Source organism: Xiphophorus maculatus, chromosome 19 (genome assembly GCF_002775205.1).
Source record: "Xiphophorus maculatus strain JP 163 A chromosome 19, X_maculatus-5.0-male, whole genome shotgun sequence".
Taxonomy (NCBI): domain Eukaryota; kingdom Metazoa; phylum Chordata; class Actinopteri; order Cyprinodontiformes; family Poeciliidae; genus Xiphophorus; species Xiphophorus maculatus.
Window position 1 is genome coordinate 18,970,904 of NC_036461.1, and position 19,727 is coordinate 18,990,630.

Genomic DNA, 19,727 nt, shown 5'->3' on the forward strand with positions numbered 1-19,727 from the left:
ACTTTCAAAGTCATAATTATGAGATACCGGAGCAGTTGGAGACAAGCCTCCTTAGAATAACAGCATGCTCCGCTCCAGCTCCCAGTTAAATATGATCCTAAATCCAAGGTCCAACCTTTGCTACTGCGTTAAGAGTCAGTAAAAGGTAGGTTCGCCTTTTTTGATTTTTGATTTTGTTTAGATTCCTTCGTTTTGAATGCTTTTTGATCGTGTGGTGTTATGTACATCGTTCGTTGTTTTAGCAACATGAACTAGCTGCAGGTTAACCGTCAAAGCGTGCTAACCTTGTTATAGCATATTTAACCGGGTTTTTTTAAGTAGTCCGTTAATTAGATTGTTTTTATTTCAGAGTGCGATAAGAAGTTTATACTCCAAAAATTCAATAAGTTAATATGTATAATTATTTTGTGGCATTAATACAAGCAATAGCTAGTAGGTTAAAACAAGCTCCACAGCTTGTTGTATGCACGTTTTGTTATGCATAATGTGATTCACTATCTTTCCCGTTAAATTGTTTTTGTCGATATGTAGTGGGTTGAGAAAAAAATGTTTAAAAAAATCAATAAATAAATAGAAAATACACCCCCTATTTTTCTATCGGAGTTGGTCTTGTCTTTTGTCTTTGTTTTTTTCCTGTGTGTGTAGACGTGTTTGTTGTGTGCGTGTGTCTTCTTGCCAGTGGGGGCGCTCTCGCGCCGCTGTGGGTCTAGCGAGAACGAGTTTCCTGGCTCTGGGCATGCGCGGCTCAGAATAAACGAGCTCTGCCAGAGTAACATTGTTTCAAATCGCTTCCTCTGTGATCCACAGGTAAGATATAAGCCATGTAAAATGATCTGTACATATATAAAGATTAATTTCGGAGTCTATTGTATAACTTACATGTATAATTGCAAAGTTTTGTATTGCCGTTGATCTGTGTAGCTTGCTTTTTGTTGTTGGAGCCTTGGGGATTTTTAAATTTATTTATATCACTTGATCGGTCAGTATTGTTCAGTGTTGTATAAAGCACTGAAATCTCAGAGTCAAGTAAAAGTATAAGTACCTCTCCAAAATATGACTTTGGTAAAAGTCCAAGTCACTGACTGAAATGTTACTTGAGTTAAAGTCTTAAAGTATCTGAAACTTCTTGTACTTAAGTATGGAAATTACTGTAAAAATGGATGTACTCAAGTAATGTAATGAAAAGTACAAGTAAAAAGTAAAACAAAACAAATGCAGTTTGAATGACATTTTTTATATTTTGGTAAACTTGTCAAATACACTTAAAATAATGTACACAACCAAGTGCAGGCAAAATTAAACCTGCTAATAGATATACCTGCAGGCATCATTTAGTTAAGAAAATTAGGTGCTTTACCTATAGCACAAGGTTAACTTAACCTGCTTTACAACTGAACCAGCTTCTTAGTAAACCCTCCAGGACAGAAAATACAAAGTTTTTGTAAGCCTTAAGTTTTCCCTTCAAGTAAGGTCAGTGCTGAAAATGAGAAAAATAAATAGTACAGAAAATGCGGCCAACATGAAGAAAAAGATCTGTTACGATTACTCTACTTCACAAATCAGTGAATCAGTCAATGCTACAGTCAGTAGGTGGTGCACACAACTGGTCATTATGCAAAAGAAAAAAAGAATTGGGAGGGAAATGCAGCTTATTGCCATCTGTAAACCTGGTTTTGAACTTGCATGCCTTTCCTATATTCGTTAAATTTAGTCTAAATTGCTATCGCTATGGCTTCTGTCCCCCCTTGAACAGAGGAGTCTAGGTAGCCTGCTACAGTCAACATTAGGCCTAAGCTAAATACACCACGTATGGAACTGAAACAATGCCAAACAAAGTTCATTTATGGTCAACGTTTCACAATACAGTAGTGCCTAGTGACCAAGCTATAGTTACTGAAACAGGAGGATTATAACCATTTCATAAGAAGTTACCTCGATGTGTTTCTTCAAGTTGGACGGGGAGTTTTTGTAAGATAGAATTTCCACATCTTCGGGCAGGAATAACATAAACTGCATGCGGTACGACGAATCTTTAACACCCACGAAAGAGTATATTGTGTTTAAATAAGGCCATGGGCTCTCATCACCAGCTGGTGGTTCCCCTGGAGCCGTGTCCGACGTAGTTGCAGTCGTTGTGGTCTCCATCTCCAGCTCCATGTGACTGCTGCTGATTGCGAGATTTGCTTTGTGTTTAATGGGAGAAGCGAAACAGGTGTATCCTATTGGTGGTGATGAACAAGCCCAGGCAAGTAGGCTACGGACTTTGTTCGGTAGCCTGCTTGCTACTTGCCAATCAGTAGGTGGGATCAAAACACTTTGTTTCTCTCTCTCGCTTTTTTGTAACGAGTAACTAAACCACACACTGAAAATGTATCGGAGTAAAAGTACGCGATTAAGTTTGGAAATATAGTGAAGTAAAAGTGAAAGTCATCAAAAATTTTCATACTCGAGGAAAGTATGAAGTACTCCAAAATATACTTAAGTAAAGTAGTGAAGTATTTTTACTTCGTTACTATACAACACTGGTATTGTTTGGGTAGCATTATAATATTTTTGTTTCTTATAACAGTGTATTTATTTGTGGTGGGCTTGATCTCTTTTGTGGCCGCTGTAACAGTTACAACTGGCAAACGTTAAAAAAAAACAGTTGTAACTGACAAACGTTGGTGTGTCAGTTTACTGTGTGTTGTAGATGGAATGTTTTGTTCAGTTGGGTTATGTTAATTTAGGATTAGATTTTCTTAATTTCTTTTGCTATTATGTTATTTTATTTGAGGATTTTATTTTATTTTATTTTATTTCTTTGTGGAAACTCCGGATGTTGTAGACTGCATTTGAATTGTATTGTGGTTGTATTTGTTTAATTGAAAATGCACGGCTCAGAATAAACGAGCTCTGCCAGAGTAACATTGTTTAAACTCGCTTCCTCTGTGATCCACAGAAATTGGTTGCAAAGGATTCATGTGCCTTTGCACCGCTTGATACTGGCTCAGATTCCGCTAGGTCTGGTACCAGTAACAGATACATAGACAAGAGTAAAATATGGAAGTACAATATGCATCAGTTTTCAAACTGTTTTCTTAGCAGTTTCATGTACACTTATGCTAATGCTGGAGATCTACAGCTTTACATTGACAATATTTACAAAAGCAATTCAAAATAAGAAAAACTGAAAAACAAGGAACTTAAAAAATCCCCAAAACAGGCAGGCCCTGTTGAAAATTTTAACTCCTCAACTTTACTCAACTTTCAGGATACCTACAAAAGAGACAGAGGAGGTTCCTTTGACCTGAACCTAAACCTAAACAGAGGTAAGTTGCAACTCTTGTGAAAATCCAATTTATCATATTATCTGTTTAAGTGAAAGTAATTAAGATCAAAACTAAAATCATTCTGATGATGTCCATGCACTTGACTCTTTTATAAAGATGGGAATTTCATTTTGAGAATTGTTCAACCATTGAAATATTTTAGGGGAAAAATGTAAACAGAACTTTCAGACCTAAGCTCTACACTTTACCATTTAGTTGTGGAGACACTGGTAGATTTTTCTTTATTACTTTTATGTAGTTTCTTTGTGTATTAGTTTATTTTTGCAGATCTGTACAGCTGTTTTGTTGTCTATTGCCTTTATTTTAGCAGGAGCTTGAGTCTGAAATACAGTTTCTGTCTGTCTTGTAGGGTTGGACAATAAATCAGTTATATGTATCACGATACACACGTGATCAATATCAATAGATAGTAAGTCTGACAGAATATTCAATAGAATATTCTCTGAACTCTGATCCAGAACCACATACCATTCTGGAGGATGTAGGCACAGTCAAGGCTTCTCAACCTCTCAAGGCTAGCTCATCTAGGTTGATGGCTTCATTTAACTCACTGGTGAACTAGCAACAAGCTGTTGAGTAACTTGCGGAGCAGCAGTTTAATGTTTCACCACTGTGCCTCATAAATGTTTTTAAAAAACATTATGGTGTGAAAGCTGTGGATAAAATGGGAAAGGTCACATCACCAGTTTGGCAGTATTTCAGATATAAAAAAAATAATTGATATAAAATAATAAAAAATGCTTGTATCGTGAAATGTTTTTCAGTAATATCATTCAACCCTATTCTCATGTTCATAATAAATTTTTTGGAATGTTATGTTTTATTAGACATTATTCGTTAGTTATTGTGTGTAATTGTCACAGGATGGATGAGATATATGACTTCTTAAAATCACGGTATGTTTCAGAGGAAGTCATACAACGACTGCAAAAGGATAAGGTAGCTAGATTGCTAAGGAAATCAGTACATTTAGAAGTTATCATACAACACTATTATAGAGACATGGTGAAGACAGATCAGTTTTATCATGTGGCTGTTTTTACTGGGTTTCCCCCCCCCATTTTTATAGGTTAAATAACTGTTTTAACTTTTGTTTTCTAGATTGACTCCAGTGTCCTTCTGCTCATGACAGATGAGCAGCTTAAGGAGTATCTCCCATCTTATGGTGACCGACTGGCACTTCTCGGATATTGCAGACGAAGGAAAAATGATCCTGCTGGCCGGAAATCAAAACTTTTTGACCGATTGAGAGCCAAGATTTCAAGGAACAAAGGCAACGATCAAAAGCAGGTCTCAGAAAATGTTAGCATCAGAAATGCTCAAAAAACTGTTCGAAAAGTTGAGATAGGATGGATGAATTCTCGAGATGGGGAGCTTTTACAAGTTCGGACAAAGAAAGGTGGTGGAACAAGAAAAATTGATGTGTCAAAGGACTGTAGAAAAAATGACTTAATTGAAAAGGCAGTGGGTTTGTTTTTTCCGTCTCAAAGAAATTCACATGGAAGAATTACAGATTTTGAGGTTGACATGACAGATTTCCAGGAACATTCACTTGATGAACATATTACAGTTGGAGAACTTTATGAGCAGACAAAACTACCTGTTTTGCGTTTTTACCTAACAACCAAAAAGAAGGACACTGGCAGCGACTCAGAACCAGACAACCCCAGTGGAAATGACCAAGACACTTTAAGGTTTTCTACTCACTCTCAAGTTTGCACACCACTGACTCAATCCAAAGCACCAGACAGCATTGATGCCATATATGTTGGAACCAGCAGTGTCCTGACAAAGCAGCAGTGATAATGTTCACCTAGTTTACTTTAGTGATGACATGGGTGATTTGTCCAATGTCCAAGAGCTAGATGCAGGAATCAATGGGGACATTTTAGAAGACAGTGGCACTGTTACCTTTTTCACAGGACACATTTCTGACACAGATAGTGTCAGTCTTGATGACACCCTTCCTCTGTCTCCACAGCCATCTAGTCCAGTGCTTTCTTCTTCACTATTTGATTCTTTGAACGAGCCAATTGTTCAGAGAGAAGGGATTAAGAAAATCCTTGTTCTTCACCGTGGCCAGATCCTGAAAGAACTAATTTCACATTTTTGTGATCCAGGTGTCACTCAGGAGGACATATGTATTCAAGTGGTGCTCCCTGATGGAAGGCGAGAAAAGGCTGTTGATGATGGAGGAGTTTTGAGGGATGTTCTCTCAGAATTTTGGCAGGACTTTTATGAACAGTGTACAATGGGCAATAACTTTAAGGTGCCCTACTTGCGTCATGATTTTGGACAGCAACAATGGGAAAGCATTGGCCGAATTATTGCCTTTGGCTGGCAAAAACAGAAGTACCTGCCTATAAAACTTGCTCCAGTAATACTGGAACAAGCAGTTCTTGGTTCTATAAAGAGTCCTCTTGTTGACAGCTTCTTAAGGTATGTTACAGAGTACGATCGGATGGTGTTTGAATCTTGCCTTTCAGATTTTCAGAGTGTTGACAAAGAAGAGCTTCTGGAAATCATGGATATCCATAACTGTCGAAGAGTACCAACAGCTGATAACATAGAGCTACTACTTGAGGAGCTTGCCCACCAAAAGCTCATTCAGGAACCTGCCTTTGTTATTGAGCAGTGGATCACTGTCCTTTCCCCGCTGAGGTCTGAGATGGAAAGTATTACAGCTACATATGAAAATCTCCAGCCAACATTAAGAAAGGTTATAAATTCAATTGTATACCCTGTAGTCATGAATGCACAGCAGAAAAACATCAGCAAATATTTAAGTTCTTATCTCAGAGAATCAGACTCACAACACCTGTCACTTTTTCTGTGGTTCTGCACAGGATCTGATTTGTTTCTTCAAAAAACTATCAGTGTTAGCTTCACTCAACTTCAAGGTATTCAGAGACGGCCAGTTGCCCACACATGCGGTTGCTACCTAGAGTTGCCAGTTAATTATGATAACTATCCAGAGTTTCGACACGAAATAAACAAGGTCCTAGAAAGTAGTGTATGGGTGATGGATATAGTCTAACAGACTTCAGCTGAAGAACATGTGAGTTTAAGGAATCTTTGGTAACACCTTATTTGAAGGGTTGTGCATAAGACTGACATGACACTATCATAAACATGACATAACATCTGTCATGAACATGAAGTGGAATGTTTATGACAGTGTCATGTCAGTCTTATGCACACCCCTTCAAATAAAGTGTTACCAAATCTTTTTGTATTAAACTTTCAAAGTTTAGCATTATCTTAACAAGTTTTTTTTTACCTCATCTTAACTCCACAGAGTTTCTACTTTTTGCAATTTATTTTTCTCTGGAGTATTTATAAGACCTGCAATGTCATAGTAGGCACTCTACTACTAGTGTTTTTGGGGGGGGTTCTGTTAAAGTACTCCAAAGTTAAAGTTTAAAGCATAAATTTGAGTTGGCAGTAAAATGTATTTTCTCAATATTTTCTGTTTATTAAATTGAAATATTTTATATTGTTACTAGAATTTTTTTTTACTTTTAATTTTACTTGAGGCTGCAAAAGCTGGTTTGTTACACAATTAAAAATACAATATGGCCACCGCGCTTGTAAACAAGCAGCTCTTAGTTGCATAAATAATTTATGAATAATTTCTGATGTTTTGTTTCTTATATTAGTCACATAATTTAAATGTTCAGTGGATGAACATGTTGCTACTCTGTTTGAATGCAGTTCTGGAAGAAATGGAGTAAAGTGTTTCATTTACCCTTATTCCTCAAAAATTTTCTTTTGTTTACTCAGCATTTTATTTATATTTTTGTTTTAAGTAAACATAACCTTAAAATATTTTCAATAACAGATTGGTGCCATTGCAGTAGCTCAATATCAGATTTAACCAGAAAACAACTGAAAAAGAACACTTTTTTTTTAACACCTTGAAGCATTGTCATTATCTTAAAGAATTATTTTAAAACACTCAAAGGCTTCTCTAATAGCTAAATAGAGACTTTAATTTTGAAGTTCAATAAACAGCTTTTTCCAGTTTATATGTGTGATTTATTTGGGGCAGGGGAAGCTTTAAATCAGCATTGGGTTGCACACCTGAAAAATAATGAGGTTTCTACAGCAGTTCTCAATTCCTTTATTTCCTGTTTAAAAGTAAGAGCAAACAAACAATACCTCAGGTAAAGCATACATGAAAGAATCTCTGTGGATTCTAAACGCTGGTCAAGTAAAATTAAGTAAAAACAGAAGTAAAGGGGCGTGCCGTGGTGGCGTAGTGGTTAGCTCGACCCATATTTGGAGGCCTTGAGTCCTCGACGCGGCCGTCGCGGGTTCGACTCCCGGACCCGACGATATTTGCCGCATGTCTTCCCCCCTCTTCTTCCCCGTTTCCTGTCAGCCCACTGTCATATAAAGGGACACCACAAAAAGACCCCCTGGAGGGGTAAATAAAAAAACACCGTCAAACCTCTTTCTCTACCTAATGGCAAGATAACCACATCTATTGCTTCTGACACTACACTGCCCTCTTGTGTGGAAGTAACCTAACTACCATATAAAATCAAACTGAATAAAAAATACAATTATTGTTCTGCACAAAATAGCATAATGACAAAGTCTTTCTAAAAATAATAAATCACCCAGAAATGTTCAGACAACAAACATTACTAGATCTTAACAATGGCAGTATTTATGGTATGTAACCTTATTTTAATTGGGAAATATTTTATTCAGACATGTAAGTTCTTTCAATTTGTCTCAAACTAAATCACTTTATTTTATACATTAATAAAACTGTTTAATTTAGAAACATTGTTGTCTTCATTGCCCTGCGACAGACTGGCATCCTGTCCAGGGTGACCCTGCCTCTCGCCCGAAACATTCGCTGGACATAGGCACCAGCACCCCTCCTGACCCCGCAGGGACAAGGGTGTACAGAAAATGGATGGATGGATGGATGTTACCTTCATGTTTGATATTTGAAATGTTGGGTTTAAATGACTGTATTAATGTCTTAAATATTTGAGCTTCTCTCCTCATTTTTGTTTTTCATCTTTATGAATATCTGTGAGATTAGAATTTTAATGTGATTGGAGTTTTTGCTATGCACAGTAGCTTTGTGTTTATGATAATGTTACAAATAAAGCTATCAAGAACAAATTATAAAACTGCCAATGTTGTTTGCCAGGCATTTATTTTTATAAGACTTTGGCAAGCTTCTTTAGAAGGGTAAAAACTATAAGTCTACATGAGTTGGCCTGAAAATCTATTCATGTGAGAGGAAAGAGAACTGAAGTCTGCAAGTGAGGGGAACCAACCCAATCCAACCTCAGCAGCAGTCAGACAAACACAGTATTAAGGACAATATTTGTCCATAATGTTAAAGTCTACAAAATGTGGCATTCTTTCAATTAGATTTTCAGTTTAGAACATCTGCAATGTCTGCAAGGCAACTGTCAAATATTTTTAGAATTTTTGGTATGACTTACGAAATTGCTTAAAGTTGTAACTAAATTGAAATGCTTTTTCTTTCGAAGATACTCTCATTTAATGTGATTACACAGCTGATCTGTCATTCTCTGTGTATTAATATGATCTCCACTTTAAGAAGTAGAATTACTTGAAATGTAATTTTCTCCTTGTAAATATTCTCCCTTTTAATCTTCATTGTCAGTTTTGCTATTGTCTTAATTATCATAATCAGTTTTTATTAGAAAGTAACAAATTTCTTTCAGATATGAAAGAATTGTGAAGTGTTCAATCAGTTTTACATTTTGATCTTTCTCGATTTTAAATAAAAATTGTTGATCAATGGATAAAATATGTTACCTTAACTTTCACATTAAACATTAAGAAATATTTTTCATTTAAGGAATAAGTATATTATCAGTAATGTTAATTCTTGTTTTACCGCTGATGATGTAAGCTATAATTGACTTTAGTCAAATGCTACCATGATAAGATTGCATGATTCTCTGAATCTTTTCACGATATTATGGGCTGCAGATGATTAAATCACTAAATATTTGCAATTGTACGTAGAAAAACTATTCTTAAACTGTACTAATTGCTTACAGTCTTTCACAAAGCAGCCAACCACACCCATCCTTGCTCAGGGACACTGTCTTCATACCCAGTTTTTGCTCTCACCTGTTTTCAATTAACCTGTTCACTTGGGTAAAACAGAAACAAAGCTTGTCTATACTGGGGGCAAGGAAATGAATCTAACACAAGTTAGACAAAAATAAGTTGCTAAAACAAACAGTCTTTTGTTGGCCCTGTCTCAGCATTTTTTAATTGTGTTGCAGGAATCAAATTCTAAATGGGTGAACATATGAAAAAAAAAACAATAACATTTTTCCATCTGAAAATTACATGTCTTGTCTTTGTAATGAATTCAATTGAACACAGGTTGAAAAGGATTTGCAAATCATCATATTTTGTTTTTACTTGTGTTTTACACAAGATCCCAACCTCGTTGGAATTGGGGTTGTATTTCCACAACTCTGCAGGTCTATACACAGGCTGACATGCCTGATGCATGCTGGTATCCACGCTGCAGGGTGGTGTGTCACAGATTCTACTGGGATGATGATGTTACCGAAACCTGTTCTTTTTGTGTGTTTTGACAAAACATATTAGGCTCAGGAAACATCTACAGGTCAGACAGCGTATAATTGAACAAATGCCAGATTCATAATCCAGGTTAAAAGAGAGTAGATGTATCTGATCATCAGTTAAGCAGTCATTTCAATTTTAATGTCATGTTTGAAACAAGTCTTTATTTTCTTGTTTTCCATACTGAGACTGACCAACAGAACGCAGTAGGTAGCATCCAATTAATATCCAGAGTGATAGGTTTTTTTATGTCCTAACCTGCAAAGAAGAGACAAAGATTTACTTTGCTGCAGAATAGGAGAGTTGAAAACAGACGCGAAAAATCGCTGTCAAACACTGTCTGGAATCAACTCTGCTAAATCTTTTGTTTGCATTCCTCTTTATTGTATAGAAAAAGGAGGTTGGGCTTCTTCACACAGTCACACAGAAAATTGACCAACGATCTTTATGTTCTGGAACCTTCTGTGGGCATGCCCTTACAAGGGCATGTGGCTGACCACAACTAATCAGTTTCACATGGAGCTAATAACACATGAATGTTTTAACGTTTTTAGCTTCCAGGCAAACATCCTAAACAAAGTTAATAAAGTACTACAAAAGATTAATAAAGTACTACAAAAGAGAGAAGTTAAGTAAACATAAAACAGAATAATAATATGAGAATAATAATATAAAAAGAATAATATGAAAACATAACTCGTAAAATAAACTCATAAGTAAATGAACCTGGAGAATAATTTTTCTAACACAGAGTAAAGGGGTATTTCACAAAATGTTGAGCAAATTCCTGCACAACAAAAATCAAACCTTTATTTTCAGTCACTTTTTACAAAGGAACAAAGAAATTAAAAAAAAAAACAAAGTGCAGTCGGCTCAATATGAGACATATATGTAATTATTCCTCAATGTGAAGAATAATTAACAAAACAAAGATTAATTAATCTTGCACTCATTGGATCTCCATTGCACATTGAGGATTTAAAGAAGTTTCATTGTGATTTTAAGGCCAAGAAGCTTGGACAAAAAGATGGTTCCTAAATAGTTTGTCTTGCTTTCTTTGCTCTGCATCTTTTATCTGATACCAACAGTTGGAAGAGGCAATGTCCATGATGAGTCCTGTCTGCCCAATGTTTTTTATTGGGAGGTGGACATTTGTTCTGGGATGAGGGTGCAGCCAATTAATGTTTTCGCCATCCTGATGACCCAATGAAGCCCTTTCCTCTCTGAAAAAGAGGAAAGCATGTGGTATGCCACGATTTGTGTGGCATACCACATGTCTTCCACCAAAAGGTGCGGCGCTGTTGTGATCAGCAAAGCACTTTTTCAGATATTGGGCTGGTGGCATTGTTTGTGCAGAACCTGATAGAATCAGAATCACATAATTCATAATCTGAGATACTTATACTGTTCACAAATGGACTAAATTATTTATCAAAACTACTTTTTCACGTGAAGCATTTATGGTATACCTGAATGTCAATTTCATATCTCTTAAAACATTTATTTTCACAAATAAAATAAAAGTTTCACATACACTTATTTTAAAGAATTGTTGTAGTTTAGAATAATTCCATCTAGTTTAAATATATTTTAGATTTTGAGATAGTCAAAGTTATACTGATTTATTACAAGCTTAAATTGTGGTTAATTGAATTCATTTCAATATTGTCTTAAGGCACTTCACAAAAAAGCTGTTTGAATTGAATCATGGGTATATTCCAATAAATTCTAATTATCATACAGTGCATTAGAGTCATTCATTATTCAAATTAGTTGAGATGTCTTCTGTCTAAGGAAACTCTGCAGATTGCATCGAGTCATTGATTTGCAGGATCCTCCTGGATAAGCATGTAGCTATAGCTACATTCTCTATACAGTAGAGAATCACTTGTGTTGTGTCATTGACTTTACAGCAATTCCTCATAGTGAGCAAGCATGTAGCAACAGTGGAGAGGAAAAACTCCCCTTTGACAGGAAGAATCCTGGAGCAGAACCTGGCTTAGTAAGAGCGGTCACCTGACGAGGTTACTGACGAGATTTGAGAAGACAAAAAACCCAAAACAAAACAAAAAACAGAAGAGCTGATGTAGAAGTACTTTCTATGTCAATGAAAAGTACAGGGTTAATAGCAGGAAACAAAGAACAAGCTTATAGCATATCTACAGAGATAGTTCAGGATAAAAGGATAAACCAAGGAATGAGCCAGGGACAATTTGAGTTTAGGCAAGCAACAGTCCTTGCTTGAAGCTAATTTCAGGAATGACCCACAGCTGAGAGAGAAAAAGGAACATGGACATTCAGTCTCATAAATCTTTAAATCGTCATCTTAACAAATAATATTAAATTATTGGGGCCTGCCATGCAAAGCAATGGCAGGAACCGAACCTATTGCTATTCTCCCAATTCTTTATTTTTCATCCGTAACCGTTAATGCGGCTCATACCGCTGGGTGCACACCTACAAATGAGGTATCAAAACGTGCAGAAAATTCACGCCATTGGAGCTATTACTTTTGGTGGGATTTGGGCTTAACGTGGCAACATAATTCGCAAAAAACTACGAAAAAAACCCCATTATAAGTCAATGGGAAAAATCCTAGAAATACCCTATTTTTGAGGATTTTCTGTGTTGTCACGAATTCACGTAGAAATACCATTCAAATTTCATTTTGTAGATACGTCTGTGATCTCTTCGAAAGTGAAGACGGCTCGTCGATACCAGTTATGGTTTGTCCACAATTTGTCTCTAAGCGACCCAAAGTTTCTCATTTTTCCGAAAAATAGAGTGAGAGCCAGGGCCTTTAGATTTCGGCTAGAGTGAGTAATGAAGAGATTTTTTGAGCCCAAAATAATTTTGAAATCGCCATCACGCCCACAAATATCGCACGATTGGTATCAAAATCGGTCCTCACATTGATACACATGTCTGCTCTGGTAAAATGTTTTCGAAATGTATCTAGACCGTACGGTTTTCTGTCACGGTGCTTCAGAGCAAAGTCATGCGACACGATTTTCTAGGCTGTCTCAGGCTCTTTCACTAACAGTTCACACCTTGGTGAGAAACTTATTTAACATAGCAACGGAACTCAAGAGGCTATTGGCTGCTGATTAGGACTACAAATACGCATCACTGTAGTTCTATCTATAGTGGAACCCTCAGTTGAAACAGATCAGGACTGAACTGGCCTTTAGAACTACTTGCTCCTATGGGCTGTATATAACTGATTTAACTCAGTAACTGTTACACATGGGATTAGCTTGGAACTTTAAAATTAAGCATAATAATAATTTCAAAATAAAAGCCTTGAATATTTTTAAATCAGATATTTGCTCTGTTGGGCAATATATAACTGATTTAACCCAATGACTGATATACATGGGATTAGTTTGGCCCTTTGAAATGAAGTTTAACAAAAATTCCAAAATAAAAGCCTTGAATATTTTTACATCAACTACTTGCGTTTTCAGCATTATATAACTGATTTAACCCAGTGACTATTACACATGGGATTAGTTTGGCCCTTTGAAATGAAGTTTAACAAAAATTCCAAAATAAAAGCCTTTAATATTTTTACATCAACTACTTGTGTTTTGAGCATTACATAACTGATTTTATCCAATGACTGTTATTCATGGGATTAGGTTGGCCCTTTGAAATGAAGTTTAACAAAAATTCCAAAATAAAAGCCTTGAATATTTTTACATCATGTAATTGCTCTTTTTGGCTTTATTTGACTTTTTCATCCAAAGCACTGTTACACATAGTATTAGTTTGGCCTTTTGAAATGAAGCATACTGCAAATTTCAAAATAAAAGCCTTGAATATTTTTACATGACGTAATTGCTCTTTTTGGCTTTATTTGACTTTTTCATCCAAAGCACTGTTACACATGGTATTAGTTTGGCCTTTTGAAATGAAGCTTAACAAAAATTTCAAAATAAAAGCCTTGAATATTTTTACATCATGTAATTGCTCTTTTTGGCTTTATTTGACTTTTTCATCCACAGCACTGTTACACATGGTATTAGTTCGGAACTTTAAAATGAAGCATACTGAAAATTTCAAAATAAAAGCCTTGAATATTTTTACATCAGGTAATTGCTCTTTTTGGCTTTATTTGACTTTTTCATCCAAAGCACTGTTACACATGGTATTAGTTCGGAACTTTAAAATGAAGTATACTGAAAATTTCAAAATAAAAGCCTTGAATATTTTTACATGACGTAATTGCTCTTTTTATCTTTATTTGACTTTTTCATCCAAAGCACTGTTACACATGGTATTAGTTTGGCCCTTTGAAATGAAGCATCCTGCAAATTTCAAAATAAAAGCCTTGAATATTTTTACATGACGTAATTGCTCTTTTTGGCTTTATTTGACTTTTTCATCCAAAGCACTGTTACACATGGTATTAGTTTGGCCCTTTGAAATGAAGCATACTGAAAATTTCAAAATAAAAGCCTTGAATATTTTTACATGACGTAATTGCTCTTTTTGGCTTTATTTGACTTTTTCATCCAAAGCACTGATAAACATAGGATTAGTTTGGCGCTTTGAAATGAAGCTTAACAAACATTTCAAAATAAAAGCCTTTAATATTTTTACCTCAACTACTTGTGTTTTGAGCATTATATAACTATTTTAACCCAAGGACTATTACGCATGGGATTAGTTTGGCCCTTTGAAATGAAGTTTAACAAAACTTCCAAAATAAAAACCTTGACAACATTTTAAATCATACTGAATGGTGCACGTCCACCTTACTTAACGTTCTTGTGATTCTCAGCATGCTATTGATTACGTTGCAGCGTTCTTTAGCATCGATGCCAATTTGTAGCGTGACAACGCCGGGCCCAAACCGACGGGCACGCCTTGGCAGGCCCCGGCTAAATTTCTTCCGAAATTTTCTAGTTTCAACTGAAATGCATCTGAAAATCATCACATATTATGGGCGTCAATATGACACTCTCAACATGGCGTTCACACAGACGTACGGTAAGGACACTCATGTTGCATTTAATGTTGTGTGTGGGTTACTCTGGCTACAGTCAGGTGCTCTGAGAGGCAAGACAAAATCTCCAACGAATAATGTTTGCAACATAAGGAACCTGATCAACAATTAGTTCAAATATAATATTATTCCTGCGCTAGTTTATGACAGTACAGTTCTATCGTGAATTATTTATCAACCAAATACGAACATGACAAAACAAGCAAGATTTCCAACAGTACTTGAACGCAATGGAGAAAGTGTGTTTCCCTGAATCTCCCGTCTGTCTTTGTGTTTCTGCTGTGACCGAACAGGCCACTGTCTCCTGCACTGTGTTGTACATGTTTTACGGGTCATCGTCCCAATTTTCTCAGCTCTTCTCATGGTTCGCGCTTCACCTCAGATAGCTGCCCTAGCCAGCAGACGGCAGCCTGGGAGCTAACACCCACCGCTCAGAGGAAGTACACAAGTCCATGTTCCCTTCTGCACCTCCGCGAATAGAGCCAGCTCAACATGGTGAGAGTTATGGAGTACCTTCGCTACCTCCAAGACCCTCACCTTGTCGCCCGCTTTCAGCTTGTTTGCGGGATACGGGGCACTCTTTCAGAACCTGTTCCTGCCGATAGTTCGACCTCTGATGGCTGCAGGTCAGTAAATAAGGCTCGTTCTCGCAACAACGGGGCTCTCCATCATCACACAGCCGGGGAAACAGGAGATGAACAGTTGACCAGTATGGGAGTTCCGAGGAGGATCGCAGATGTGACTGAGCCTAGAAAACGCAAGCATGACATGGAAGACGCTCCCCCGAACGGGGCTGCTCTGTCCCCAGGCGGAGAAAGTGTCGCTGTGCGGGGCAGCACTCTTAAACCCCTCCGCAGAAACTCTCTGACGGGCGAAGCGGGGCAGGAGTTTGTCATCGAGAACCGCTTCTTGTTTTACTTGTTCACCTTCGGTACAGAGTTGGGAAACGAATTGTTTTACATCACCTTCTTTCCCTTCATCATGTGGAATGTGGACGCTTTCGTGAGCAGACGGTTGATCATGGTGTGGGTCTGGGTCATGTACGTGGGACAGTGCACGAAGGATGTGATCGGCTGGCCCCGACCCGCTTCCCCACCTGTGGTGAAAGTGGAAATGTTTTACAACTCTGAGTACAGCATGCCGTCCACCCACGCCATGTCAGGGACAGCCATCCCCTTCTCCCTGTTCTTCATGACCCATGGCCGCTGGGAGGTAATCACTAACACACACCAGGCTGTTGAAAATGTGAAGAAGTGGTTAGGAACCATTTCCTCCTGGCCAGAAATATTATTTACAAAGGAAGTTGCATTAGCAGGGCCGGCTCAATGTTGTTTGAGGCCGTAAGTACAGTTGAATTGGGGCCTCCCCAGTCAGCTTTATAAGTATTGAGCCACAGAGTAAATAGCTGTTAGCATGTCATGTTGGTCATTAGAATGTCATACAGCAACAGTCTTCAGTCAGAGGCTTCTTTAGATTCATTGCTGTAAAATCAGCCAAAACATGACACATAGTAACAAGATAACAGAAGCTTGATTAGGTCTGTTATCAGTGCTAAGTGAGGTCGGTTCCAAGCCTACTTTGTGTGTTTTGGAGCATGTAGTTGTTGAAGTTATTACAGGACAAATCACTCTTGAATGCAGGGCCATGTAGGTCTAGATATTTTTTTCCTTTATTGATAAACACCTTCATTTAAAAACTGCATTTTGTGTTACTTGTGCTGTTTAACTAATATTAAAATTGGTTTGATGTTCTGAATCACTGAAGTGTGACAAACATGCAAAAATAGAAAATCAGGAAGAGGACAAACACTTTACAATCTAGCTACTAAAAAACTCCAAAACTGAATATATACCTTTAATGATGGGCATAGTTGGTAGCACTGTTGCCTTGCAGAAAGAAGGTTCAATTTCCGGCCAGGGGTCTTTCTACATGGAGTTTGCATGTTCTCCCTGTAGCACCAGGGAATATTCAAATAGCTTCTCTTTTTTTCCAGCTTCCTCCCACAGTCCAAAAACATGACTGTCAGGTTGATTGGTCTCTCTAAATTCTCCTCAGGTGTGTGTGCATGGTTGTTTGTCCTGTCTATCTTGTCCTGCGATGGACTGGCGACCTGTCCAGGGTGTCCGTGCCTCTCGCTGGAAATGTCTCACTGGAGATAGGCACCAACAGCCCTCCGGAGCTCACTAGGGACAAGGGTATAAGAAAATGGATGGATGGATGGTTTTATGATAAAATGGTAATCAAATCAGTTTCATGAATGAACTACAACAAAATGAAATGGAATATTGGAAAATAACTTCAAAACTAATTAAACAAGGAAATGTAGAAAAAAGTAACATTTACAGAACCATAATTGCAGCACAGCAGTGTTGTAAAGCAGAGTAGCCCCACACTTTAGGGAGGGACAATCAAGACCAAAGAAAAAGGTGAGGAGGACAGGTCACTGTCCAGACTCAGACAACCACTTATACCATATTTACAAAATATGAGGGGTGTGCTCTGCTACTGGAAGCTGCTAATGACTGTAGTGCTTTTAGAGGACCAGTTGTTTCAACCAGTCTGTTTTGTGTTGTCTGTTTCACCTCTGTCTTCTTGACCATGTTTCCCTTGTAAAAGACATTTTAAATCTCAATTGGATTATTTGGGGAAAAGAAAAGGTAAAAAAAACTAGCTTCTTTAAATATTTGCCCATTAATGTTTTGAATGTTTTCCATAGGGAATGTTTTCTCTCAGGAAGTGACAGGTATTTAATCAGGATGCAGCTGAGAGGCTGAAGTTTTTGTGAGGACATTTGAGTGCAGGATACATTAGAAGTTAATCAGACAGTTTAGAGTTTTACAATGCTCATTTAACTGACAGTTGGCCATTGAAAGCACAAACAGTTGTTTGGTGATTTATTAGAAATATAAACTTGTGACATTCAGCTTGACTTAAAGCGGAACTTACATTACAAGGAGGTTCTGTTCCAGGAATCAGATTACCAAGTTTGATAATCACTCTTAATTTGTTGACAAATAAATACTTATGGAAATTGTTCATGTTATCAACAATAGCTTTATTCACAGATCCATAATAATGATAGTAAGGATAAATGATTATACTTCAAAATAAAGAGCTGAGCAGTAGCAGAATTCTCTCAAAATAATATCAGCTTAGGTTTAAATAACTCTGTTTATGTCAGCAAAAAATGTCCCAAAATGCAGTTCATTTAAATCAGAATGAAGTCCATATTAGAATCCCATATGCTCAAAGAAATTTCCTATAAATATTTCCCAGCTGCTGGCTTTAAGTTTCAATCCAAAATGAAAAATTCAAATGGCAAAATGCCCACAAGAAGATAAGAAAAAATAGTGGTACCACAAAAAACAGCCAAAATGAAATAGTTCAGAATCTCACAGAGCTTAGTTTTCCCCCCTCTGTGGTGTCCTCGCTCACCGGGTGGCGTTTACCTGGATGCCAGACTCCCAACGGTTTCTGATCCACAATCTGGGGTGCTGGGATGAACTCTGTAACAGCTTTTTAATTTTTTTATTTTTTTTCATTTAAGGTTTGATTAACATCCTCAAGGGGAATCTTCCCGCTGCGCGGACCTGATCGTGTGTGTCACACATGTTGGGCTGCTGCACGCCGACACACACACCCCTTTTTAAGTGTTTACATCAGTCACACCTGAAATTATCCATGATGCTGCCTAAAATCAGTTTTAAACAGCATTCTACATTCAGCCATTCACTTACCCATTCACACACTGATGGTGGAAAGCTCCTGGAATGAATTTTGACCTGGGCAGTCTGACAGAAGTGAGGCTGCCATGCACAGGAGCGGAGATCAAGCTAACAACCTGCCGATTGCAGGGAGAACTTCTACCACTGTGTCCCTAGTGGGGTAGGAACATGTAAGTGACAACTGCTAGCAACAACAAAGCTGCTTCCCTTGGCCCACTGGGGGCTCATATATGCTTCAAAAACAATCTGATGACATGCTGGAAAAATCTATTGTGTTCAAGTTGTGCTATAAGGAGTTAGCCTGTCAGCAAAGCCATTGTAGCTTAAAATAGCGCCTCCATTCTAGACATCTAGCAGCAAAGATGTCCCAAATGCTAATGTTAGCATCCACAGTCCACATTTCTTAATTATTTTATCAAAGATGTTTGCAATTGCGGTCAATTAATTACAGACTCTGCAATTAACTGAAACATTTTAATTGAGTCTCACCACTAATAAAAACAGAATTGAGAATAACATATTGTACAGTAAGGGCAACATTACAACATAGAATACTGCAGAGTTATTAAAAATAGCATACTCTGATCAAAAGCAGTGACTTGACTGAATGAATTTTAATTGAAACTCAAAATCTCAAAACCATATTCACCATCAAACACATCAAGCTTTTTGAGTGTCTATGAAACACATTGTCTGATGAAAGCAGAAGGCAGTGAAAGTACAGCGGAGCCATTTCAACAACCAAAGACCATAAAACTGTTAAATGTACTTTGAACTTTATAACTGCACAAGGATACTAAATTTTTCCCCCCTAACTCCATGCAGAAATATACTAGAAGAGCAGTCCTCTCCTCCAACAGCCTAACAGCCAATGCTACACAAGTCAGCATTTAGTGTTTGATCGTTTTCATGTAAGGTTTACTGGCATACCTACTGTAACAGCCTGTTTACTCTATTTCGTGTTTCTTTTGTTTTATTGTTTCGGCACAGTAAACATTCACAATGTCTCATAATTTAGACACTGAAATCTTTACGCAATGCATTAGTAAAACATTT

At 37.3% G+C, this 19,727-nt stretch overlaps 2 protein-coding genes across 2 annotated transcripts in view; both read left to right on the plus strand.

The window, feature by feature from the left end:
- On the plus strand, positions 1-15,426 carry LOC111612225. Its single transcript, XM_023352726.1, has 4 exons — positions 1-145; positions 3,254-3,311; positions 4,434-6,167; positions 15,300-15,426. Exons 3-4 carry the CDS (start codon positions 5,167-5,169, stop codon positions 15,424-15,426), a joined length of 1,128 nt encoding a protein of 375 aa, XP_023208494.1. The 5' UTR covers positions 1-145; positions 3,254-3,311; positions 4,434-5,166.
- The window catches only part of LOC102236212 (sphingosine-1-phosphate phosphatase 1-like), a 17,473-nt gene continuing 12,718 nt past the window's right edge, over positions 14,973-19,727 (plus strand). The window contains exon 1 of the mRNA XM_005816016.2: positions 14,973-16,158. Within this exon, the coding sequence (XP_005816073.1) occupies positions 15,439-16,158 (720 nt within the window). The 5' untranslated portion in view covers positions 14,973-15,438. The remainder of the gene's footprint in view (positions 16,159-19,727) is intronic.